The sequence below is a fragment of the Thermobia domestica genome, chromosome 1, assembly GCF_964235325.1.
Source record: "Thermobia domestica chromosome 1, izTheDome1.hap1.1, whole genome shotgun sequence".
Taxonomy (NCBI): Eukaryota; Metazoa; Arthropoda; class Insecta; order Zygentoma; family Lepismatidae; genus Thermobia; species Thermobia domestica.
In genome coordinates, this window is record NC_137454.1 from 138,490,263 (window position 1) to 138,517,649 (window position 27,387).

Genomic DNA, 27,387 nt, shown 5'->3' on the forward strand with positions numbered 1-27,387 from the left:
AATTTTCCTTTCTTTATTAAGAAAGTGCCCATTGTGAGGATTTGTTTAAGTTGGAAATGTAAAAATTGGTATATAAACTCTTAAATACAAAGAATTAAAGGAATATGTACGAATATATGGAAGAGTAAAAAATGATTCACTGAACATTCAGGTACTGTTAATAAATCTAGGAAAGTGAGATTTGGAGTTGTTACGTGACCAATGAATAGATTTTTATATATATATATACGTGAGCTAAGGGGTGTAAAGGGTATGCATATGTCTTGCCCAGAATAGAGTACCACATAAATCCCTGAAATCAAGGAGATAAAACTCAGAATATAAACTCGTCATTACAAATAAATGGGTACGTGTCCCAGCATTTCTAAAACTTCCCGTTTTCAGAGAAAAGAGGCATTTTCTATTATTTTTATCTCTCCGCATTGAAAAGGATGTTGTATGTTGTTTGTGATCGCATCACGGGAAAATGGCTGAAAGCTTTGAAATGAATTTTGTAAATACTTAGCGTCTATCTTGAGCTAGCTTTCAATCATCACTTTGATTAAAGGGTCTATCCTAAATGACTAATGGGGTTCAAAATTAATGCGAAAAATAGAATATCTCATGAGCCCATTAAGTTAAAAAAAAAAACATGAAAATCTGTATATAAACTCCTCATTATAAATCAGCGGACTTGACCGAGCATTTTAAACATTCCAGTCTTAAGAGAGCGAAGGTGCAATTACTGTATTTTTTTTTTTTTTTTTTTTTTTCAACATTGGAATAGACGTTGTCTGTTGTTTGTGATCGGTACGACAACTTATCCATTTTAAATAAAACTTTGAACATAGTTAGTTCTGCCTTAGTTTTTTTTTTTTTTTTAATCATGTCATATTGATTAACGGGCGTAACTCGCGGATTTTTATAATTACTCTTCTACTGAAACGCGTATCCTAAGGGAGGAAGCGTTTTTTTTCTTCTTTTATCAAAAACTTATTTCCCCCTCCGAAGAACGGGTAACTCAGCTAGTTTGAATATAAATTAAAAGATTTCCATTCGTCTTTCTGCTCTAAAATATGTCAATTTCGTACTGAGCTCTGCGAGCCAAATTTAATATATCAACCTGAATACAGTTGACTGCTGGCAATAGTACAAGCCCATTTATATCTAAGACATTACATTATAAGTTGAGATTTGAAACCACAGACTGTGTATAAACAGTCCATCCCCAACTACATCACATAGCGTATTATACCTTCAAACATTAAAAAGCCACGTTGTTTAAAATTTTAAAGTTGTAATGTAAATTAAGAATTAAAACTAAAGTTAGGGCTGGCACAAAATTTTGTTCGTAATTTTTATTTATTTAAAGATTCCAAAATCATCACTGATACAAAATAGCATTTCAACACAACAACAATAGCAATACAACATCAATAGCATTTCATCTGTGTTCAGTTGAATTTCAGTTTACATACGCACTGTTAATTTCAAAATATTATTATTAACAATTTTTAATAGTAAGATAATCTTCTTTTCATCTTTTTGTTTGACGTATAATCATACATTACAAATTCATATACACAGAATTTTTGGATCGGGCACATACTAGTTCCTACGTAAAGTCCTGACCCGACTACGGTACGTCCGATAGTTTTAAAGCTATGGACCTTTAAAGTTCATTTTTTCATGTTTTCGGAGCCTATAACTCTGAAAGGAAGCATTTGTGCGCCCAGGTTGGTCTATACTTTTCGTTTTAACTTGGTATCAGGAATCACCTCCCAAACGTTGTCAGTGTTGTTTTGAAACACCCTATATAACCTAATCACAAATTTAAAAAAAAAAAAAAAAAAAACGTGCACTTTAAAATTACCACTCAACTAATTAAAAGTTTGTTACAGGTCCTCAAGACATTTACGGTTTCTAGAATAAATAGATTCTGCACGAATGTAATTGAATCATTTAGCTGTAATTGGGAATATACAGGTTAGTAACGTTGAAATTAATTTAAATAAATGATCTTTAAGTTCCTTACGTAATTTTATACATTTATCTAAATAGTGTGTGTGTATAGATACAATACCCAAGGTCACCTGAGTGCAAGTAATACAGTAAAGTAACACCATCTTATAGTAGGAAACATACTAACAGATAACCGTTACAATCAATATTCTGAGCAACCGTTAGTATCAATATTCTGAGCGAAAGAGAAAATTTACGCTCATTTGGTATATCGTGCTTTCAACAAAGCGTTTATATGCGTGGCAAGGGAAAATCAATTGGTTAAAGTTTTATTCAATTATGACTGCTCCATTTACCTAGAAAATAGATTCTACCTAGATAATAAACATAAATATTAGAACTATTTTTAAAACAAAATATAATTTATCAATACTAAACAATGGCTGCTCAGGTAACGTCTGTCCTATGTATAATTGTTCCAAACATACACAAAGATATCAGCGAAATGCTACCTACATCTATAACTGATTACAACTGAGAACAGCTGGAACGATAAGAGAATGGTTATCTAATTATGTTACACCACTAAGAATTTTTACAGGACTTGCTTTTCTTCTAACATTACACACCAAAATAGTGAGATTCTGTTTAATTCATTTTATGGAATTACTTAATTCTAAATAATCATATCATCATGGATAAGTAGGTTAGTGGGAATTCTTGTATTATATTATTAAGTGTGGAAGGAAATAAGCTCTTCCAGAGATCACACATTTACGTAAATGTCGTAATGATGAGAATGGGCGACATGAGGCAATGGATATGAACGCGTATGAGAGAGATAAATATCAGGGGGGAAAATAGAGTATTCTGAACTAAATATATGTGATTAAAAAAAAAAAAAGTACTTTTTTGGACATACACATCCTTTTTGTAACATATTTTATTCTCTCGTAAGTTTTCTAATTTATAACAACTTACTAATACTAGTTCTTAAACAGCTAAATTGTGGAATCCATCCACATTCGTATAGAAACTAAACCAAGTCTAGTCCTGATCAATGTATATTAGCTTCACTAGTGATGAAATGTAGAACTTAAATTCTACAACAGTACAAATTGAGAGAAACCTAATTTTTCTAACTATTATGCAGTATGTAATTTATTATGCCTGTAGATTGTGTTTTAGTACTTTTTATGTTTTATGAAACTTACTGTACAAAAAATAGTCTTTCGTACCAAAACCTAATAGACAAAACCAACCCGATAGTTTTGATTTACTCACTTCTGTAATATAATTTTCAATTCACGTTTGCGACAAATAGTATTAATTGAAAAACATTCTAACAATTAACAATGTCTCGTGATAGTTGTTTATTGTATTCTAACAAAATTAGAGTTCAAAAGACAAATATTTTTAGAACTGAAAAATCCAATAAATGAATATGTTTAAAAATAAAATTAGTATTGGTTTCACAGAAAGAGTTTTAGAGAACAGGTGAAATACTTTTAGTACATTTAGATGGCAAATATAAAACCCCAATGCCACAATGATATTATGAAGAGACAGAGCAAGAAATTACATATATGAAAAAATATACGCTATTTATGCATTATGATCTTATGAATCCTTTAAATAATGGATATTCTATACATCAAATATTTTTCAAGAATGAGCCGCTAAAATGAATTATTTTTGAAAATTTATAAGGGAAAATTTATGTTTAATTAAGATAAAAGATTTCTTCTAACTTGTGTGAAGGGAAGGAGCTTAAGATACTAATCGCATTGCCTCTTTGTATAGCTAGGCTAATGCGTTGTACTAAAAATTGTTGGCTTCTGGCGTCGCCTGATTTAGTGATCAAATTGGAACCCAGTTCTTTCAAAAATTTGTGAGCTTCTTTGCTGAAAACCCCCATAGTTTCAGTTGCAAAAGCAACGAAAAGATGCTCTTCTTTCAGTTTAGAATATTTGGAGTGTTTTCTCTTGCAGGCCACTTCAGCTGCACTACCTGCTTCATTTTGTGTTGATGGCAAATAAGATGGTGCAAAGGTATCCACGCATGTGACATCCCATATCAACCGTTGACCCATTTTCCATGGAGTTAGGGTAATTCCATCTGGTCGCTTTCCATCTTCTCGAAACATTCCTGGTGGTTCCAAAATGCTTGGAAAATCAATGCTCGCCAGTGTTCGTTTTATTATGTTGTTCAATTCACCATGGCGTACTAATCTTAATCCACTTTTAGTACAACTTAGTGCGTGTAACCCTTTTTCATCCATTCTGCTTTGGCATGTACAAGTAAATGTATGTCTCGTTGATTTGTATATGCAATGTAATACTAAATCCCAAAAAGAGAGAGCTGTCACTGCAGTATATTTACTGTTTCTCGACCTTCTAGAAATTTCTATTCTTTTTAAATTTCTGTCTTTCTTCTTACAAAGGCTTATTCAAAGGAATTCCGTGGTGAACATAAACAAATTTATTTACCAAGAAAACATTACTCCACATTTAAAAAAAAAAAAAAAAACCTTTCGGACCACACTTCATCAGGCACAGAGATGATGCAAGAACAACACATGTGTATCAGAATACATCAAGAAGTGTACGGGAGTGTACGAAAGTAAGAAGTGTACGGAACAACGCTATGATGGAAGCAACATGATCGTGTTCCCAGAATGAAAGTGACGAAAGCAACTTATGGGTTGGACTAGTCAGAAACGGCAGAGCGGAGAAAGGGATTAATTAATAGAGAAAAGTATAAAGTGATCATGGAATCACTATCATCAATAATAATAGTAATAATAACAATAACAGAGAAAAGATTGATAAAATATATTAGAAAAATAAGAAAATTAATCTACAATAACATTGAGAATAAAAATACGAGTATGAGAAATATATCTTCTCTTGAACAGGTTCCAATATTCAAACTTCCTTTATAAAGTTAATTGTGAAGGTTTCACATATCTTTGGAACATACATATTTACGTAAGAATCTAGGGTAGTTCTGTGTAATTTCTTGGCACGCCTTTAATAACGTCTATAATTACTTGACTATAGAACACTTTTGGTCTTTGGCCCTTGTAACTGTGACACAACGTGTTTAACAACCCGCTTACTTAGAAGTGACTTACATCATGATGCCATTTTTTCCCGCTGTATATAGATTTTCAGAGATGAACTGTCTTGGAAACGAGAAGCACACATTCATGGCATAGACAACAGAATAAAATCTTCGACTCCTGCTTTCAGTACACAAGCTAATATTTTTCTTTCTTAATATCCACTACGTACAATTATACACAGAGGAGACACCAAGTGTTTGGGAAGTCCCACACACATTCACAACAGTTTCACATATTTTATTTTCAAAGGAAAATAAGCAAACAACTGTACTCACGTCAAACGGAATGTAGTTCGATGCAAACAATACGTTTACAGCTATCAAGCCCACCAAGCCAATCGCCACAGCCAAAGCAGCAAGGATCCACCAATTATTAAATGCAAATGTCTGGTCTTCATCAACTGAAATAAAAAGCCCCAAAAAATTAATAATATTTCTATATGAATATTTAAAATTTATAATATATAAAGGAAGACAAAACCAATGAAGTGGGTGAGTCGGTAAGAGTACAGCGGAGGGAAAAAGGATTTTAAAATAAAAAAAACGTATACATTAATGAAAAATAGTAAATAAATTATTCTACCCCCGAAAAGTTTCCGGACAAACACGAAATAAAGAAATTTTCAAAATGTAACATAAAAATGCATTACAATTTGCTCTCAAATGAAAGGTGAAATATTTTAGAACCCAACGGGAGAAAAGGTTTTGACCTGTTGTGGATGAATTATAAAAAATAAACTTAAATATCGCGCCGTTGTGATGGTGCATTACGTACGCGTGCGATACAAAACGGCCATTATACTGCAAATGGAAGATCGAACACACAATAAATGTCTCATAGGTGTCTCTCAAGCTGATCTGTCTACTTCTCTCTCAGATCTCACTGTTGGGAGTTGTCTATTGCACGCTATTTGTTGTGTGTGTGTGTGTGTGTGTGTGTGTTGAAGTGATGTGTAAAGTGTTCCCTATTAGTCAGCATAATGCCCCGTACGAAAAGAGAATTGGGCATTGAAAGTGAAGAAGGCTATACAATACGGGAAATAGCCGCAAAAGTGAATATACCCCATAATACAGTGCATGATACTTTAAAACGATTTACTGAAACAGGGGAAAATCGCTCTCAAGCAAGATCTGGAAGGCCTAAAGCTACTACTGCAAGGGAGGACAAGTACATTATAGTAACAAGCAAACGCGACAGGTTGAAAACAGTGCCCCAAGTACAAGCTGAAGTGAACGAAACTCGCGAAAAGCCGATCAGCTATGAAACTATCTGGACGCCGTTAGTTAATGCGGGACTAAACGGTCATGTGGCAACTAGGAAACCGCTCTTGCGCCCTCAAAACAAAAAGAAGAGATTGCTGTAGGCAAGAAAATTTGCAAGCTGGGGGCCAGAGCAGTGGAACAAGTGCTTATTTACTGACGAATCAAAGTTTGAACTCTTCAGCAATAGACGCAGGGTTTTCGTGCGTCGCTCCAAGAGCGAAAGACTGCTCCCATCGTGTATTTTGCCAATGGTAAAACACGGGGGTGGTTCTGTGATAGTGTGCGGTTTCTTTGGTAACAATCAAATGGGGGATTTAGTGCAAATATAGGGTACAATGCAGAAAGAACAGTACCATCAGATTTTGATCGGACAAGCAGTGCCATTTGGAAAGAAACTAATTGGTCGGGGGTTCATCATGCAATAAGACAATGACCCAAAACACACATCTCGACTTTGTAGAGGGTATTTGTCAGCAAATGAGCAACAGGGAGATCTCAAGAATATGGTGTGGCTCCCACCATCACCGGATTGTAATCCAATTGAGCAACTGAGGGATGAGCTTGATAGGGCAGTTCGAAAGATGCGTCCCTCTAGTGAGAAACACTTATTTGAGTGTCTTCGCAAAGCCTGGACAGCAATCGAGCCCAAAACTATACAGAAACAAATACGCTGAATGTCCAAAGTCTGTAAAGCTGTTATCACAGCATGTGGAGGCTACTTTGATGAATCAAAGATTTAAGTTAAGATCAAAGATTATATATAAACTCCTAAATTTTTCATGTCCCTCAGAAACAGACGGAAAGATACTTACAATATTATTATATGCGCGAAACATCTTTCTAGTCTTAGTTAACTATAATATTCTATCTGGTTCACATGGCCCTGGGTTCGATTCTCAGTGAGAGAGCACAAAAAAAATAACTTCGTGATCATTCACTTTTAATAATCATCCGTCTCCTTTAGCCTACCCGTGGGACATTAAACAAAACAAATTAACTAACTCTATGGCCTATGAAACCCGGAGGTTCAATGCCACGTTCATAAAAGCTCTCCACTGACTTAGCTAACTGCATCCAGTTTCTACTTTGTATTCCATCTCTGCGAGATCCATCTTAATATTGTCCTCCCATCTGCGCTTAGGTCTTCCTAATGGTCGTTTTCCGATTGGTATTCCAGTCAAGACTTTGAAAGCGTTTCTACTTTCTTCCATTCTAGCTACATGACCCGCCCACCTAAGCCTCCTAGACTTGACGACCCTAACAATGTTGGGTAAACCGTATAAATTATGTAGTTCCTCGTTATGAAGTTTCCACCATTCCCCATTCCCGTTCCTCTTGGGTCCGAATATTCGTCTCAGGATCTTGTTCTCAAATACTTTCAGTCTATGTTCTTCCCTCAGAGTAAGCGACCATGTTTCGCAACCATACAGAACAACAGGCATGATTATCGTTTTGTATATTTTAAGCTTCAGATTCCTCGATAGAATTCGCGACGACAAGAGATTTTGAATCGAGTAGTAACACGAATTCCCTGCTTTTAGTCGACATTTAATTTCTTCGTGAATATGATTTTCTTCTGTTAATACTGATCCTAGATATTTGAAAGTATCCACTTTATCAAAAGTATTATTTAATTTTTTTAACGCATCCATAATTTGCCGTATTACGGTCCCGGTCCCGACGCACTTCCATGTATTTAGTTTTCTCTGCATTTACTTCTAAACCCATGTCCCTGCAAGCGTTTAATAAGATCTCTGCATTTCTTTCTATTGTTCTTCTATCATTCCCTATTAAATTTACATCAGCATATGCCATAACCTGGTGAATACCGTTCAACTCTAGGCCCTGGTTGATATCTTTCATTTTCCTTATAGCGTATTCCAGAACAAAGTTAAATAATAGTGGCGACAACGCATCTTCTTGTTTCGGGCCATTCTCGACTTGAAAGGTCGGGGACAAAAATTTTCCTACCCGGGCTTTACTTTGGGATTCATTTAAACATATCTTAATTAATCTAATTAGCTTTCTCGGTATTCAAAGTTCTGTAAGAACGTTGTATAATGTTTCTCTCCTAACCGAGTCGTACGCCTTTCTAAAATCAATAAATTGTTGATGTACCGGGGTATTGTATTCCCACTTTTTTTCGAGCATTTGGCGAATGGTAAATATTTGGTCGATAGTTGATCAATTTCGTCTAAATCCGCACTGATAATCTCCAATAATTTCATCTGCGTATGGGGTCAATCTTGCTAATAGAATATTTGAAAGGATTTTATAAGATGTTGACAAATGCGAAATGCCTCGATAATTATTATAGTCAGTTTTGTCGTGTCGCCTTTCTTGTGAATTGTAACAATGATTGATTCTTTCCACTCTTGTGGCAATTCTTCCTTGTTCCAGACAAGGAGAATGAGTTTGTGTATCTTGTTCCACAATTTTTCGCCTCCAGCTAAAATTAACTCAGCCGGAATTTCATCTACACCAGGAGATTTGTGTTTCTTTAATTTCTTTATAGCGGTTTCTACTTCTATTCGGTTGGGTTCTGGAATATACGGTTCTGCGGTGTGTATCTCCTTTTCTCCACGCACACTAGTTTTTGGTTGCGTGTTAAGCAAATCGTCAAAGAAATCTTTCCACCTATTTAAGATGCTATCCGTATCAGTGAGAACTGTACCGTCAGATTTATTTAATATATAAGCACGAGGTTGATAGTCATTCTTAAATTCGCTGATCCCCTTATACATGTCCCGGATGTTTTTATTTTTACTATTATCTTCAAGTTCCTTAATTTTAGCTTTCAAAAAATCGCGTTTCTTTGTTCTAAAAATTTTGGAAGTTTCCCGCCTGATATCTGCCAAATTTTGTGTAGTTATTTCATTCGGATTTTGTAGCCAGCGTAACTTTGCCTGTTTTTTCTTCTCTGTTAGTTTAATGCATTCCTGGTCGAACCATCCATGGTTTGTTCCTACGTAGTTCTGCGTGTCGCAATTTTTCTTTTGCTGAAATTTTAATGCTATCTCTAATTTCAATCCAGGTATCCTCAACACTAGTGCACTCCGAATCTTCTAAAGCCGAGAATCTATTCGAAACTTCAATCTCGTATTCCTCTCTCATCTGGCTCTCTTCTAATTTCTTTAAATTAAATCTCTCCGTTTTCGGACATTGAATATTACCTTTATTCAACGATAATCTCTCTCGTATTATCGCTGCTAGAGGTAGTGATCAGTGTCACAATCAGCCCCTCTAAACGACCGGACATCAATTATGCTAGATTGCCTTCTTCTATCTAATAAAACGTGATCAATTTGATTATGTGTTTTTCCGTCTGGTGATGTCCAAGTGTATTTATGAACGTCGCGATGTGGGAATTTTGTACTATTCACGATTAGGTTTTTGGATGTTACAAAGTTCACGAGTCTAACACCGTTGTCATTACTTTCCTTATGCAAACTTTCGTTCCCTATAATCGGTTTGAAAATATCCTCTCGTCCTACCTTCGCATTGAAATCCCCTAATAGAATCTTCATATGGTATCGCGGGAGTTGGTCAAATATCCGTTCCACTTCTTCGTAAAAACTATCTTTTATATCGTCACCCTTATCTTCAGTTGGAGCATGTACATTTAAAACAATAATATCACACCACCGTCCCTTAAGAGTAATAAAAGAAAGTCTGTCAGTAACAAATTCAACCCGTTTAATTGCTGGTAATATTCGTTTGTGAACGAAAAACCCTGTTCCTAACTGGTGATTTTTATTTCCTTCCCCGTAAAAGAACGTAAGATTTCCGAAATTCACAGCTCCATTTCCTTCCCACCTAACTTCCTGAACTCCTACTAGGTCCATCCTGTATTTCTCTAACTCACTCGTTACGGATTTTAACGCACCTGCCCTATAAAGACTTCTAATATTCCATGTTCCAAATCTCATGTCCATTTTCTTTTGCTGAGGTCGTGGCAAGTTATCAGTCCTTGTCCGAGACTTGTGAATATTTCTGAACAAGTGCTTTTTTTTTTTTTTTTTTTTATTTTTATTTTTATTTATTTATTACAAGATGAGGTTGTTAGCCTTACCCAAACCCCCAAGCTGGAGGACCACTCCTAGTCGGCTGTCCTCGACTGCTTATTCAGTATATTCGCAGCTAACCTCTATATCTAGAGGCCTTCTCCTCGATCCGCAATCTGAAAACGCGCCATGCCGTGGTGACAGGAACCCACGTTAACCCACTGCCTATCTTCATCAATTTTGCTGTCGAAGTATATACAGTAGTTCGTAAGCCTTCTTCGCCAAAAGTATTAATTTTTTCCTCTTAGCCTTAACAAAATTTAAATTAACAAAAGAAAATAAATAAAATTATGTTACCTCATACACCCTGCTTCCCATATCCTTTTTAATTTTCGACAATTTCTTTTTCCTCATTCCTAAATAATTTTCATTCTCCATAATCTTCCTTTTTTTTTTTTTTATTTACTGTTTTTCATTGATTTATACTTCTTTTCCCCATCACCTTTTCTTACATTACGCAATTTTTCTCTGGATTTATTTATATATTTCGTTTTCTGCACTCCTACCAACCCATCTGTTCCATTAGTTTTACCTTTCTCCAAAGTTCATCTACTTTCAGCAGCGCAAACACGTATTCCAACATGCTGCTGGATGTTCACAGTAATTTCTTTATTTATTTTTTCCCATTCTCTTCTCCCTGTCTGATGTATTACTTATATATAAAATGAATTACCACAAAACAATGAAAATATAATCGCATACACTTTAAAAAAAAATAGACAATAACGTTTCATCAATAGAGTGAAAGAATAGTATTAGACCAGAACGAATGAAATGTCCGCTTTGACGTCTGGTGAGAAACTAACTTCAGTAATTCAACATAGGACTTGACAAAGATCACGCGCATGTCATAAACTCAGTACATGTCCAGCAAACAGGCTGTGGTACCAAGAAGCAGAGCGTTATTGAAAACGTTCGTATGAAAGTGGTCAATGGGGAACATACCCTTAAGAGTGATGTTTGTTCACGAGGTCACACAGGCAGACTCTAAACAAGAAGCCGGAAAAAAAAAGTACGTTTGGGTCCGGAATGGCAAATGAACATATCACTCACATGTCTTGAGATCGAAAAAGGACTCCTCGCATCAGAGGTGATGGCTATCCAGCGTTTCCACTTCTTTGGCGAACACGAATTCCCTGAATTTCCAGTTTTTCCAGGTCATAATTTACACATTTACAGGTCTACATATAATGTAATATTAAATAACAAGAAAGGAAAATTACCTCTGCACGAACACACATTTCAGTAATGCATTCCCTCCTCCCCTTTTCTCTTTCTCTCAAGTAAGCAGGGAAGTGTGATATTAAATAACGAGAAAGAAAAATTTTAGTTAATCATTTGAAGGTTGTTCTCAACAATTTATAGCAGGAACAAAATATTAATGAAAAGCCAAACATACAGGTAGAAAAACTCTTCAAGGCTTACTTAGTGCCACAGTAGTAAAAATAGAATTTCCAAACCAGAAATAATGAGTTCAGTGTTTTTATGGAAAACTGTAAATAAGATCAAGCCAGTTCTTAAACCCAACTGAAAATGCTGTATATAAACGAACGTACAGACGAAAAAAGGTATCCATTTAGAATTCAGCTTTCAGAGAACTATCTTTGCATTCACTAGCCTGCAAAGGTGCTGAAGGAGACGAGAATGACTAAGTACTGAATATCTAATATCTGTAAGTTAAATTTCCATTTTCTTAAATGGAGTTTGGAATTTGCTGTATTCTTTATTGAAAATCTAAATTTTGAGCTTTTCCTCCAATAACTGATATTTCGAACAGTTTTTCCTATGTACGTTTTATTGGATGGGTGGACCTAAGTCTATATTCTTCAAGCTTCCACTTGTAAGAGAAGATCGTCCACCGACAGACTTTTCCTTCAGAGATGTTATTCTTCTTCACACCCAATACCAGCTTTGTTCCGTACATCAGGGTCATAGAACATACATGAAATTTTATCTTAGAGACATCTTTAAAGACATCCCTAGCTTTAAGTTACTAATGTATGTTGACGATTTCGTCCTCCAAGAACGTAAATTTATAGGATTTGTAGAAATACTACATAAAGTTTTAAAATTAAAATAAAAAATATTCAATTTAGAGAAATCAGAATTTGCTGTAACTTAACTCAAAGCTCAAAATAATATGACATGTTATCGATAATGGGAAAACAGAGCCTGATCCAGATAACATAAAAGTTATACTGCAACTGCCAAGATCTGACAGTCAAAAAATTGAATTCACATTTAGGTACGGTGAAGTTTTACAGAGTTTCTTTTACTCTTATCTTTCATAAATAGGATCTCCCTTATATGAGGCACTGAAAAAGTCCAAGCAGACTTTACAATGGACAGACACAATGAATGAAGCGTACATGATAATTAAACTGCAATAACTTCCAAACCCATTTTAGATTTTCTTTTCCCACACAAGATATAGAACACGTTCTCATGTATGACTCAAGCTACCATGGTGTCGCTAGTGTCCTCCTACAGAAAAGAAAAGGAGATGATGCATTACATCCAGTTATGTATGCAAACGCTCGACATACATCACACACAAAACCAATGTCTATTTATACGCAAGAGTTATTTGCCGTTTACTACGTGCTTACCGAATTTCGAAAATATCTAATAGAGTCAAAATTTAAAATAATCGTTGATAACAAGGTTCTTGTATCTCTCAAGCACACCAACAATTTGAGCCCCAATTAGTCAGATGGGTCCAATTCATTCACATCTTTGACTTCGAAATCTGCCACATCAAAAGTAATAAGAACGCCATTGCTAATATGCTTTCACGAAACCCTATGCCGTTTACTAAGACGATCTAGAAATTGTAGAGTCTGAAGAGCATTCGTTACAGCTTACAGCCCTGGATAAAAACACAGATATGTTAACCTCAGAGAGGATTTTTTTTTTTTTTAATTATTATTATATATAAATATTAGTGAGGTATTCGAGACTGATAACAAACAGCACCCTCGATATGAGCAATAGGGAAAATAATACATCATAAAAGATCAGATCTGTACAAAAAATTGTTCTCTCCAACAACACTTAAACTCTTATTATGTCTACCCACTGTTTTAAGAAACACTATCTTCCATGAGGTCCATAATACCCAAATGGTACACCCGGATATACGAAAACGTATTTAATGATACGCTTCAAATACTTGGTATGAAATCTGAACCAATAGCAACATAACAAGATCAAAGGATGTAATATTGTTTTCTCTTCAAACCATCATATCAAAAGAATAACTTAAACGTTACCTGTTGGAGGACCATCTGCTGCTTGTACAGAAAATGTTGTTTTATTTACCATAGATGCTGATTGATAATAAGTGAATAAAGCTGTGTTGCAATTTGTATTTAAACTGCAATAAATTACAAGTATCTTCACCACTTCTACAAATACACATAAAACTAACTTCTGCCTTTGAAAGAGTCACAAAATAGATATACCACAACACTGGCGTATTAGCATGAATATTATAGTTTAATGTATCTTGAAATGTATATTAAACACTACTGTTTAAAGTGTAAAAAGAAGCACACGGAAGGAACTACATCAGGTAGTTCATGTTCGACATGGCCAACAACACTGTCATCTATCTGACAAATTCTGCTATGACGTAAGCAAAAACAGAAGAAGATAATAATGCAATAAAAATGAAATATACAAACATTAAATGATTATCAAACATTACCGGAAACTGATTTGTTTCAAATATTCATAATACACACTCATGGATGTGGCAGAAGATGTTTTTTCGTCATGAGTAATAACTAAATCTGTTAAGAAATGACAGTAAAAACTTCCATAAAATTTGTCATGAATGACAATCACTTCTTATGGAATGTCTTCTACACTGTATCTATATAAAGTCACATGTTATACAGCGACAAAAACAAAAGAATTTGTAAATTCGCTTGGTAGCAAAGTCTAATATGCATTACTGGCAGCATATAGGGTAATTGGAGCAGCGGAGAACAAAATGGCTCAAATCCAGAAATCATTTACATTTCTTTTCCACGACAATCACAGTTGTTGGCACCAATGTTTGCAGTGCTCTATGTCCTGCTCTAACATCACACCACTCTCTCACTACAGCATATCACCGCATCAGGCGGTTTTCGGTAATTACCGAAGTTAGCTATAGATTCATTATTAAATATTCCGCAGGAGTTCGTAGAGAATGCAGAGAGACTAAATCAGTTACAAGAACTACGTAGCTTGCTAAATTATCAGATAGAAAAAGCCTTCATAGAATTAAAAAAGAAAGTTACAAGCAAGCATCCATCCTCCGCATACCTACTAGGTTAACAGGTCATGATTAACCGGTTACAAATAAAGCAGAATGAAAATGGTACTTTGATGCAAAATTATCAAGGCCCCTACACTATAAGAGCTCGCCACCGTGGTAACACATACCTGGTGGGCATAGAAGGGCAACTGCAACGAATTAAAAAAGATTTAAATTGTTCGTACCTACGATCGAACCCGAATCTAATTTTAAAACAAAATATTACACATTTTTTTACTTTATCACAAAAAAATAAAGCAACAAAAAAGAAAAAGAGGAAGAAGAAGAAGCCATGGAATAATAGAATCTTTTGAGAATTACTGATCTAGTTCCAGCTTTCGGGTTTTAACACATTTTTGCCATAATCTTTTTCGAATTATCAACTACGTTCATCGTTCTGCAGAAACTTTAATCTACCTGCTGTTTTGATTCTTTCTATTAGTTGCTCAATAACAAATGTATTTATGTGAGTAGAATATTTTCTAATGACCTTATACACAAATAGCAAAACCCAAGAAAAAAACCTTTGAGTTTTACGTCCAACGGTTATGCCGGCTAGTCTAAAGGAGACGGTGATGATAAGAAATAAATGAAATGGTAGAATGAACAAAGTGGGAGGAAACGGGAGAACCCCTAAGAAACCCACGCACACTGTGTTTGTCCACCACAAAGTTCACTTGAAGCAACCTGGGATCGAACCAGGGACCCCATGCACCAGAAGTGAACGCTCTACCACTGAGCCGCCGCAGCCCACCAAACCCCAAGAAGTTCATTCAAAAACAAAAAAGATGTATTTTTGCCCTCGTGCAACCCTGTTACAATTATAGTTCTGTTTACTCTACCAGCACATGTGAAGACCAACCCAACGTTTTCCGCTCTCTGGAATGTATCAATAAGATCATTTCTTACAACTATCCTCTGAGCACCGGAAACTCTTTAGGTCATGCATGACCAGGCTGAATACTCCAAAATATTTGCTACTAGCAGCGTTCACCCCGCTTCGCTGCGGTCACCCCGGAACGCAATAAACGTTGTTACTTAGATAATTTTTACTTTTTCGCTTTCAAGTGATATGATAAAAACCATAGAAGATTGCAGTAAATGTTAACATTATATCGCCTGTCATTTATGTTAACCCGCCCCGCTTCGCTGCGGTCACCCCGGAACGCAATAAACTTTGTTACTTAGATAATTTTTACTTTTTCGCTTTCAAGTGATATGATAAAAACCATAGTAGATTGCAGTAAATGTTAACATTATATCGCCTGTCATTTATGTTAACCCGCCGAGTGACACGGTCATGCGGGTTGCATATAAATACGTTTATTTTTACCTATGATGAACTAACAAAGGATTTGTACGTTATGGACACTTGAATGGTCAATTATCTCAAGACACTGGTAATTAAAAATTAAAGTGATATGATAAAAACCATCTAGGGTCCAAATCCTAATAACCCCCCAAAAATGAAAGAAATTGGTTCAGCCGTATTAGCGTGATGAGGGAACAAAGGATTTGTGCGTTCTCTTTTATATATATAGATAGATTCGTCACCATTGATTATAACACTGATATCCGTCCTGCATGGATTAAAAAAAAAAAAAAAAAAGTATTTTGAGCATTTCACATACAGTGAAACCTGTCTATGTTGGCCACCATCGGTTCCATCGAAAAGTGGCCAACTTAGACAGGTGGTCAACTTACAGAAAATAAGTGTGATTTGTGTATTTTTAGTATAGGATTTCTAGTATTACTTGATTGTAAAATTTTAATAAGCAGTGGCACGACAGCTACTTATAAATAATGTGTATAGAGTAATCATAAAAATATACAGTACTAGAAATTATTACTATAGTATTCAAGAGCGCCGATTTCTCTGTAAATTTGGGGGGGGGGGCATTCAGATGCAGAAGGTACCGGTATATATATATGAAGATTTTAGGACAAATTGCACTCAAATTATACCAAATATTGTATACTCATAAATAAAATAGGGGCCACATGAGCTTTGGGGGGGGAAGGCCCAGGCCCCCTCGGTTCCCCAGGATCGGCGCTCTTGATAGTATGTTTAATATATATGCATACCTTTCTCTTCCTGAAAACTAGTCTGGTGCATTGGATTATTCTGATTGAAAACACAATAACACAAACAACCATGAAATAGAAGTGTATGTACGCAGTTTATTAAAATTGATATTATAGCACACTGAGTTATTCAGATTGAAAACAAGAAAAGCCAAGTTATAAATTGAGAAATTCATATGCAATTTATATGACTTCTTTTCAGTTGTTACTGAATGGTGGTTCATTCTAGACATATTTGCTGTATTCTTTTTGGCAGATATGCACATTCTAATATTGTAGTTAACTACCTCTTGTTAATGAACTAATAGAAAAGTTTCCCTTGGAGCAAAAGATGTTTTGCGAAAATCTTGAGGGAATTCATATCTCAAAACCTCCGCTACCTTTTGACATCCAGTCAGGTGCCAATAAATGACAACTGAGCTCTAACCTTGAGAATTTTCCGGAATTACTAAAGTTTCCCACTGATGAAAGGAGCAGATATAGCTAATGGTTTTACCAAAACAGAGAGGGTAAACAAATACGTACAACCATTTCCTGAATTCCTGTACGTGCTTTTTCTTAGTCACATCTTTCTTCACCACCCTTTTATGAGGGTAGTGTTCTGGCCATTGACCTCCAAGAACAAATCGTGCGAATCTATGCTTCTTTCTGTCCAGTCACAAATACAGAACATCTGCCTCTCATATGGGAATTCGAAAGAGTTAAGAAAAATAACAAAATTGTATTTTTCGTGGCCAAGATACGCAGGTAAATTTATCATTATCATCATAGGGTAAACATTGCTTCAGTGTGGCCAACTTCCAAGATAGACAGGTGGCCAACTTATAGAGTAGTAAGTAACGAATGTCTTATGGGAAAATGCAGGTTCAAGACGAACTAGGCCAAGATAAGCAGGTGGCCAACTTAGAGAGGTGGCCAAGTTGACAGGTTTCACTGTATTTTTTTCAAGATTTGGTATTATCCGCATTACGTGTTAATTAAAATTATTAATTTCTTTACAGATTGATCATAAGTATGGGCTTTTTCTTTCTCTCTTTTTTCCTCTCCACTGACTCCTCGGATGCGGAAATAATAATAGGCGCAGTGTTCAATAAAATTTCACATGTCATTCCATATACCCGCTTCGTTCCTCTCCTATATTCCTTTGACATACCAATTATTCAAACAGCCCAACTTTAGATTGCTCCCCAATAAACAACGTAATATTTTGTCTTTCATTGTTCACTATATTACAGGCCGCAAATAATTTTTCAGACTTATTACAGGCTACCTATATATCTAAGCTTGGCTACATACCGAAAAATACACGCAATACAAGGGCTGTGTCATCGTTTCTAGGGTCATTCTTAAACTGGGCCACAGGAACTGTCATAGAAGACCAGTTAAATCATTTTACATCAAACGAAAAAGAATTAAAAATACATGTTCAGGATTTCGAAGCAAAATAATTAACGGTCCATTCGCAATTAAGCAATATCTCTACAGCAGTATCCCGCTTAGCATCAGAGACAAGCCGGATTTTCACAGTTGTGCAAATAGGGTTTGAAAAAAAACGGATATTTAAAAAAAAAAAAAAAAAAACTACCTGGGCACACACGAGTTTTTTCGGGTATTTTAGGCCTTCTTTTTTTTAAAATATTTAAATATCGCGCACTTTAGTATGCACAAGGTCATAGTTTCAAAGCTAATGTATGCTTGCAGTAGATTGTAGGTAACCCTGTCGGCACTATAGAGAAAATTGTGACAGATTGTGATCCAATATCTCCATAAGAAAGGCATAAAACAGAAGGGTAGTGTGGAGGATGATGCCGCATTACATGCCACTGTCACAAAGTGGATTGCAGAATTAAAATGGGGCCACAACAAACTTGGAACTGATCCTCGCAATATACATTCTTTAGAAAATACATTATGATCACCCACTACTTTTTGAACAAAGTTTGCCTAATATAAGAGGCACGGGGCATAGCAGGACCACTCTCCAGACTTTGATATATCAGTTTGATAGGAGCCAGATGGCTGAAAAAGAGCATCTCGGAAATAGCGTGACCTGCAGGTGTTCGCGGGCCGCTGTGGTTAGTATCTTCCAAAGGTACGAAATGAAACTAACACGAAACCACAAGAAGTGGGGCGGCCACACTTCATTAAAAGTGCCGCACGTTGCTGACTGCTGTGTTTGATACAACGGAATAGGGTCAAACTGTGACACAATAAACAGTATAGTTTAACAAATTTTAAGTAGACAAAGCACGGGTCCAACTGAGCACACAGTTGACCGTACACTGTAAGATATGACCCTCCGCACCCGAAGTATCACACGTGCACAATGTTAATCGCACAGCATCGTCGATTACAACTCAAATGTAACGTGTCCATCGTCATTGGACCGCAGATCAATGGTACAATGTTGCATGCTCCGATAAATCACGATGCTACCTTTATCACATCGATAACCAGATCAGAATCCATTGTCTGCTAAGCGAACAATTGCTCGAAACATGCACAGTAGAATTACGACGGGCTGGTAAGTCGCTTCACTATAATTTGGGAAACCCTCAGATGTCATCTATGCGCCCAGTAATACGTGGAGAGCACCAGATGGTTTCTAGCTATTGGTACGATATTTCTGATCATGTAAATACAATCATATGGGCCATATTTCCAGTTATCACAGGCATTTTTCAGCAGAACAATCTTTCTTGTCACAATGCCAACGTTGTGCTGCAGTGGTTCGAGAAGCACAGTGGTGAATTTTCACTGCTGTAATAGCCCCCAAACTCAACCAATTGAACACTTTGGGATGTCATTGAACGCTAGATCCAAGCTTAATTCCCCCACCTCCGTAGAATTAGAGGAATTAAGTGACTTGTGTGTGCAATGTGGTGCGCCATGCCTCCAACCACCTACCAAGGGCCACACTGGTTCCATGCCAAACCGCACTGCTGCTGTCTTGCAAGCCAAAGGTGGAAATATCAGATATTAGATAGGTGATCATAATGTTTTATCTAGTCAGCGTATAATATTACAGGATATATTCACCAAGAATCAAGAGTTACAGACATTTTCGGTAAGAATTACATCACTAAAATTACTTAACAACGTATTAAGAAGTATATTAATAATAAAAAATTAAATTATTTGTGCTGACGTATCCACCCAAATGGTAAACGGCAATTCGACGAAAACTTTCAACGACCAAGTACTATCTCCCTCACACGTGTTCCTTACGAAAGTAAACTTGTAGAGCTACATATTTTGATCAGTTTCCTCCATTATAGAGAAAAAATTTTAAAAATTAGTATTTCTTGAATCACTGCTGTTAATTTCTTAAAAAAACACGCATGAGAAAGTGAATGAAGCTAGCTTTTAATCTCAAGTCCATCGTGTTATTTTTAAAATGAGTGATGGTAAAATCCTAGTGATGTACGAAATTCACAACAGGAAAGCAAACCACTGCTGCGAACTAATATTGTTCTGCATTATATTTCAGTATTATGGTACTGTTGATAAATAAATAAATAAATAAAAAAAAAAAAACTTACTTCCACTTGTGAGATACAAATGGTCTCCATCTTCAACTCCGGCATCTTCAAGAGTCTTACTGTTATCTAATGCTATGAAATCTCTTCCTTTGAGAACGAAAGTTGGTTTGTACTTTATGTTCTGTGAATAAATAAATAAATAAATAAATAAATAAATAAATAGTAAATAAAAATAAGAACAACAATCAGAAACAAACAAAATATATTTGGTTACAATAATTTATTTAACAACCATTTTGTCGTATGTAATTCATTTAAGACAAACAAATTCGTACGAGTGTAAAAAATATTTTCAATCAATAGCACACTTCTTTTTTCAGATGCCATGGTGATTTTAATTGTCTTCTGTATCAATGTCCAGAATCCTGTTATTGTGTTATGTTGCTAGTAAGAAAATTTATGCTACTAGCGCGTTGTCTCACTGCATACCCAGCATAAAAAACAGATCATATAATGCAGGCGCTGTCTTAAGGTTAATACAAACCCAAAAAGCAACAAAATAATTTGTTCAATCTGTTTAAGGAATTATCTATAACAATTTTATTAAGTTTTAATATCGACTCATAATATTAGGGATAGAAAACTTTTTATTAGTAGGTAATATTGGTCGGTGCTATTTGCACAGTATTATTTCTTTAATGCATACACTGCTACCTCTCTTCCACTAAAAAAAAAAAAAAAAAAAAAAAAAAAAGTCTGGCTAGAACTAATTGAGCTATATGAATACAGGATAATATGATCATAAAATAATACACAAACAACCTGTAAATTTTAATGTTTCGCGATGGTAATACCTATATTAGGAAAATTGTGTTTTATTACTAATCTTTATTACTAATCTTGAGAATTAAAATATTTATGAAACAAAAAAAATAATATTAAGTTGATTCACAATTGACGTATATTGTAGTTACTACGAATAGTCACTCAAAAGTAAAGCGCATCAGCTAAGCCTTTTCGTAATATTGAGATGCTGTGATTGAAATGACCGATTGACGTGTGTCACTTTCACAGGCCAAAAATACAAAACTACATTACCTGGTTCGTTACAGTAGTCTCTGACTACATCTATCGCTCAGTCAACGATTGAATTTCGTAACGAAATACAATTGGAGCGTGTGATGCGAATAAATCCTCAAACATATTGCACAGCACGGTTATCAGGGAAAGTTCGTTCTTCCCTGCCAAAAAGTGATGCAGATGCCGAAACAAGTGTAGTCGGAGGGAGTGAAGTCAGGAGAATACTGTGGGTGAGAAAGGGTTTTATACTGAAAATTATGGAGAATCTACATCGTCCTTGGAGCGACATGTGGGCATGATTTGTCGTTCAACATGAGGATACCATCTCTGTTGACCATTGCTCAATATTTGCGGACAAGTTTATAGTGCATTTCATGAACTTCAACACTGTAACGATCTGCGAAGATGATCTCGCCTCGACGGAGAAAAACGTGATCATCCTCACCACAGACCACTATAAATTCTATAAGTGGAAGGGAGGTTCCGGAAACTCTCATAGACGCTGATCACGGTCCAGCCACTGTCCTGACTATTTATGGTTATCGTAGTGGATCCATTATTTCTCAGAAGAGAAAATCTGATGGATTAAACTTTCCCGACTTGCGAACTCGTCCGCAAGTGCACCAACATTTTTCCAAGAGTCCTTTTCCACGCGTTGTCATCGGCACGAAAATTCAAAACCAATAGTATATGGTGCATTCATTCACTACTTCTGCCCAAATGCATTTTTTTTTTTTTTTTTTCATGGCTAGATTTGCAGAATGTCTCAGTTTAAGCCTGAAAAGAAAATCGCTCGCATCTGTGTTCTCCATGCAGCATTTTGCGACCCTGTTTAACAATACTGCCTCCTGACTGACTGGGTATTCCAGCATATTTTCTGAACACGTACGGAGCCTGTAACGTCATGCACATGACCCCGATCCATCCACTGGTTGCAATACAAAGTGTGGTCAATCCACCAAATTAGAACCTATATAAACATTAAGCAGATTCGTATTGGCATCAATCTCGTTTTCTAGTTCTGTCACTGTTTGAGTTATATTTAGTCGTCTTTTAGATGAGTGAAACAATTCGATCTATCAGAGAAATCTTAACACCCTACAGTAAACACTCGTACGAGGAGCGAGCAACTAGTCTGTCTACTATTGCATCCACAGGAAACTACAGAGAGAAATCAAGCGTGCTCATATTTTCACCTTTCTATACATAAGCGGCTAATTAAGGTGCTAGTGGCTTAACGGATCTCTCTTAATATATCAAAGACGCCAATACATTTGCAAATCTAAAAGATATTAAGCGATAAGGTAAATAATTAGACACCTGAAGGACCTACAAACTGTTACGTTATGAAGTACCAGAACTAAGTCTTTTACAATACACAACTTAACTTATTGTGAAGTTTAATTTCAAGCAATGATGGAAAAATATCCTTTAATGCTACAATAAATAAATGTCCAAATGAGTGCAATGCTTTTGTACAGAATACTTTTCGTTAAATTAGCATTAGCCTACTTTATTTGTTGGCTGTCAATTTTCCACAGACGATTACGTGATCTTTTCAGTAGTGAATTTTTTAAAACTGGGTTTTTAAATATATATATTTTTTACCTAAGTGATTTTATAATATTTTTAACACGCAACTGGAATGCACTGGCGCAGGTAAGTTTCTATCTTCAAACCAGTTAAGAAAAAAGAGTAGATAGTCGGATCAAATTAGGCAAATAGTATTTAAGAGTTTGGATACAATATCAAAGGGATTATATAATACAGAAATAATTAAAGTGTATAGTTTTACACAAGTGACATTCTAACTTTATTATTTTAAAATTTATCCTTCCTTGATTATTTTTTTTATTTATTTTATTTTTTGAATTAAAATATCATAGGGTTTTGATACAAAGAAGTCGCTGCATTAGCATCATAAGAGCACGATGCATGAACATTTAAAAGACACTATAACATATTTTAACACAACTATTTCAAGGCTTTGCTGGTCTCTTCTTCAGTGTGTAACAATTCCGCTAGGTTGTTCAACTTACGATATGATGAAAGGATCCTTCACTCTGTAAAAACATAACTCGCTTCCAAGTAAAGTAACATGAAAAACTTCAAACGTTTCTGTAACAAACCGTTACTAGGTAGAATTAAACAATAATTGTTCTACCTAATATCGGGTTTTCGAGAGGAACATTTGAACTTTTTTTAAGTTACGTTACTTGCAAGTGAGTTATGTTTTCACAACGTGAAGGTTCGCTTTATTACGTCATAGTTGAGCAAGGTAGCGGTATTACTACAAACTGAAGAAGAGAAGTGCGATGCTTTGAAGCGAGGAGTGCGATGCCTTGAAGCGTTAAAACATATATATATATCATTTATCTTTTATACATATATCATTTGTTTCTGTGTGAACGCAGAAAATATATTAGTAGGTGAAAATTCATGCGAGTACACAGTATACAAGTTAAACTAGGGAATTTAATGTTGTATGTGAGTCCAACGAGTGACTTTCTCAAATTTGCAACATAATAAAAGTCATTAGCAGCAATGACTCAAGCTGTATTGCAAAACCGAAACAGCTCCAACCAAATGCTTCAAACGACATAGTCTGACGGTTAATTTTTCTTTAATATTTTGAAGGTGTAGGCGAAATATTTCCTAAATATCTCCTAAAAAATTTACATTAGAGAATGAACTTTTTGGATCTTAATATAACGTAGTGGCGGGTTATGTCGTATACGATTTCATGATTAAGGCCTGCCTTTTAATATCTGTGTTTCCATCGATTACACCAGACAATTCATCTACTGCACGCTGTAAGTTACTGTTGATTTACCGTTTGGATTACTGGAGGTTACTGTTTGGATTGATGCATTATATAATAGTAGGGCAGTATAACCTATAAAAGTAAAAATCACGATGTCACGTGGTATCCCTTCTATGTCACTTAAGTACAGTAGCGGTGATAAAGCTGAAACTTGGTGGAACTGCTCGGAATTAGAAAATCCGAGCAAGGTTGGATGTTATTAATGCATATATAGAGATTGTGAAGCGAATACAGGTTACTAGTAGTTGCAAGAAATTGACTTTATAGACTAATCAACTCACTATGCTGCACAGTACCAAAGGTTGGTAATATGATAGATACTCTTTATTAAATTGACAAGTGGCTGAGGTACTTATGCGTGGTAAATTACTGAGGGTAATACATGTTGACAAGAAACACCTTAACATTAGTGCCAGTTGTTAGAGAGTAGATATTGTGTGCAAATCTACTTAACTTTTGACACATTTATAGATGGTAACCGGTTAGAGAATTGATTGTATATGGTTCGGATTTAATGTATTTATTGATTTGTGGAGCATCGGTGCGGATATTACATTTAACAGTGTACGTCAGGTACTAATTAGTATTAGTAATACATACTAATTAGTAATTGTAATACATAGGCATCTGGTTCGAATAATAACTACATGTGAGTACTTCTCTACCAATATAGGTATTTCATTCATATCATTGTGCAATGAACCTACAAAGATTCTATTCAAGGCTCCAGTAGCATAAGCCAAACAATATCAATATTTTGTGGACGAAATTTTGATGTAAAAGTAGGCGCTTGTAACTACTGAGGCAAATGTAAAGACAACTAACTATAATTCTTGCAGATTTTCCTCAGTGTGTATAAATGGGACGATAAGATGATGATTATGTCAGGTTCTTATTTAGATCGAAAGTATGAAAATTTCTGAAACAAAAGGAACTTCCAGGGTATGGAATAGTATCCAGTTCGAAGGACGAACCTAAAAAGATTAGCCTGGATTCAGTGTAAAGGTAAGCGTTTATTTGGTATGTGGATATGTTATATAATTAAAGACTATCACAGTTTGTTTTGTTTCGAATTGCAGCTGTTATTTTACGTAATTCAATGGAGCTTTAAAGGTTAAAATCATCTATGTCATCACCATTAGTTGCTCGTGTATGTCTATTACGAAGGAAGGTCGCTATATGAGAGATTCGTGGGGTAGCGGAGTTCCTTCGAGATAACCTGGATCTATAGTAAATATCCGAAGTCGTTAGCCTGTCCTAATTAAAGGGAACAGTTTCAGCCTGTGCGTCGCGCTAATTCGCAATAGTAAACAAGACACACTAATAGGTCTCGCTATCTGCGCTTCCTGTCTGATGCCAATAATGCCGCTAGCAGGTAGGCAATTTTCCGATTTAAAACTACTGTTAACGATTTAACTACAACTTAAAAGCTGTGTTGTTTTAATTTAATTAATTACAAAGTAGCCTGAGTGTCACTGAAAGATTATGTGCACCACTATTAGAAGTATATTTGTCACTGTTAGGACTGTGTGTATGCTACTACACAGTGTGTGTATTAGGATAAAAATCATTAGGACTGTGTGTATGTCACTACACAGTGTGTGTATTAGGATAAAAATCAAACAACAGAAATAATCTGCTGCTTAACAATGTATTTTATATATATAACATAAATAATCTACTCCAGCAGAATAAATCCTATTCACTGCATCAAATTGGCAACTTTTTAATGCCACAAAAATTTACTTTCCTCGATTTGTCGGAAACTAATCATGAGAATTTACCATCAAGCATTCCATTTTGTTTATCTCGATATAATCTATCGATTGATATACGTCCCATTTTTGCACAGTATTATAGTTAAAGAAAACTTAAAATTTTGGAGTTAATCATGATTTCGAGTTATATTTGATTAACCACATTGTATACTATCGTTTTGAAGTGTCATAATGAATTTATATATATATATATATATATATATATATATATATATATATATATATATATATATATTATTACGATTTTGACTCGATATCTAAATGTTGAAATACAGTGAGGGTATGTTGGCAAAAGATTGCATTTCTATTTACATAATGAAAACCATTGGAGAGCTTCTCTGTAGTTACGGGGGGAGGACCGTGAAGACACTTTGATCCTCCACCAACAACTTTCTGAAAAAAAAATATTTAAAAAAAATACACCCTTATGCTGAATTATATATTTATAGAAAATTATAACACGAAAATGCTCAAAAGCCGAATGAGGATATTACCAATTTCGTGCGGGAAAACTCTCGAATCCCCCACTCGACTGTGAGGTATTCCAAACCCCAAAAGTTCCGTTCGCCAGCAGACATCCCCTAAATCCGCCCATACTCAAAACACAGTATTTATATGCAATAAGACAAGACGACACACACATACATAAGAAAGAAATAATTCAATATGGCACATCAAAATATAAACTAGGTGAACTTCTTTGAAGACATCTCATTTTAAAAAACAAAAGGTAGGAAAACGATAAAAATGTCGGTGTTGTCAACTTACAAATTATCTTCCACATAAGAAATAACGGCTTGTTTACGTGCAAAGCTATTCGCCTATTACTGTGTATAAAAATGGATTTATTAAAGGTATTTAGTATCTACTTCCAGTGACGATATGTCTTGATCACTGAAACACTAGAGGGGGTATGACATACCACCGCATACAGCCTCACTTCGCTCCTTATATATATATATATATATATATATATATATATATATATATATATATATGCAGGAATGAAGCCCATTTTATCCAGTGTATACCTGGCCGTGAAGGGGGGGCTATAGCCCCCCTTGGATCCGGCCTTTTTATATATATATATGGGTGATTCCACGAAAAAGGGAAATTTTCACTTGGAAAATTTTTGTTCCGTTGATGGTCGCCTATTTCGATAAAAATATCACATGCACTTACTACTACTAAGTACATGTTAATTAGGTGTTCAGCAGAGCTGAATCGTTATTGGTGTAGTAAATAAAAAATAATAAACTTTTTAGCACCCACGGAGTTGAGACCATAGGTCACGGAGTTGAGATTAGTTAACACGGAGTTGAAAATTGCTGTGGAGTTGAGAAACGTGATACATCTGGGTGATAAGTTTTGGTTTATAAGTGATTAAGCTTATAATTTACATAAAAATTGAAATAATTTTCCAATAGTTTTTGTAAGT

At 35.3% G+C, this 27,387-nt stretch overlaps 1 protein-coding gene across 3 annotated transcripts in view; it reads right to left on the bottom strand.

The window, feature by feature from the left end:
- Positions 1 to 27,387, bottom strand: part of LOC145689537 (ectonucleoside triphosphate diphosphohydrolase 1-like) — a 367,616-nt gene that overhangs the window by 305,065 nt on the left and 35,164 nt on the right. For all 3 annotated transcript variants that reach the window (XM_081763715.1, XM_081763726.1, XM_081763720.1), the window contains 2 exons: positions 20,328 to 20,448; positions 5,344 to 5,468 (listed from right to left, as the gene is read on the bottom strand). In XM_081763715.1, the coding sequence (XP_081619841.1) occupies positions 5,344 to 5,468; positions 20,328 to 20,448 (246 nt within the window). The remainder of the gene's footprint in view (positions 1 to 5,343; positions 5,469 to 20,327; positions 20,449 to 27,387) is intronic.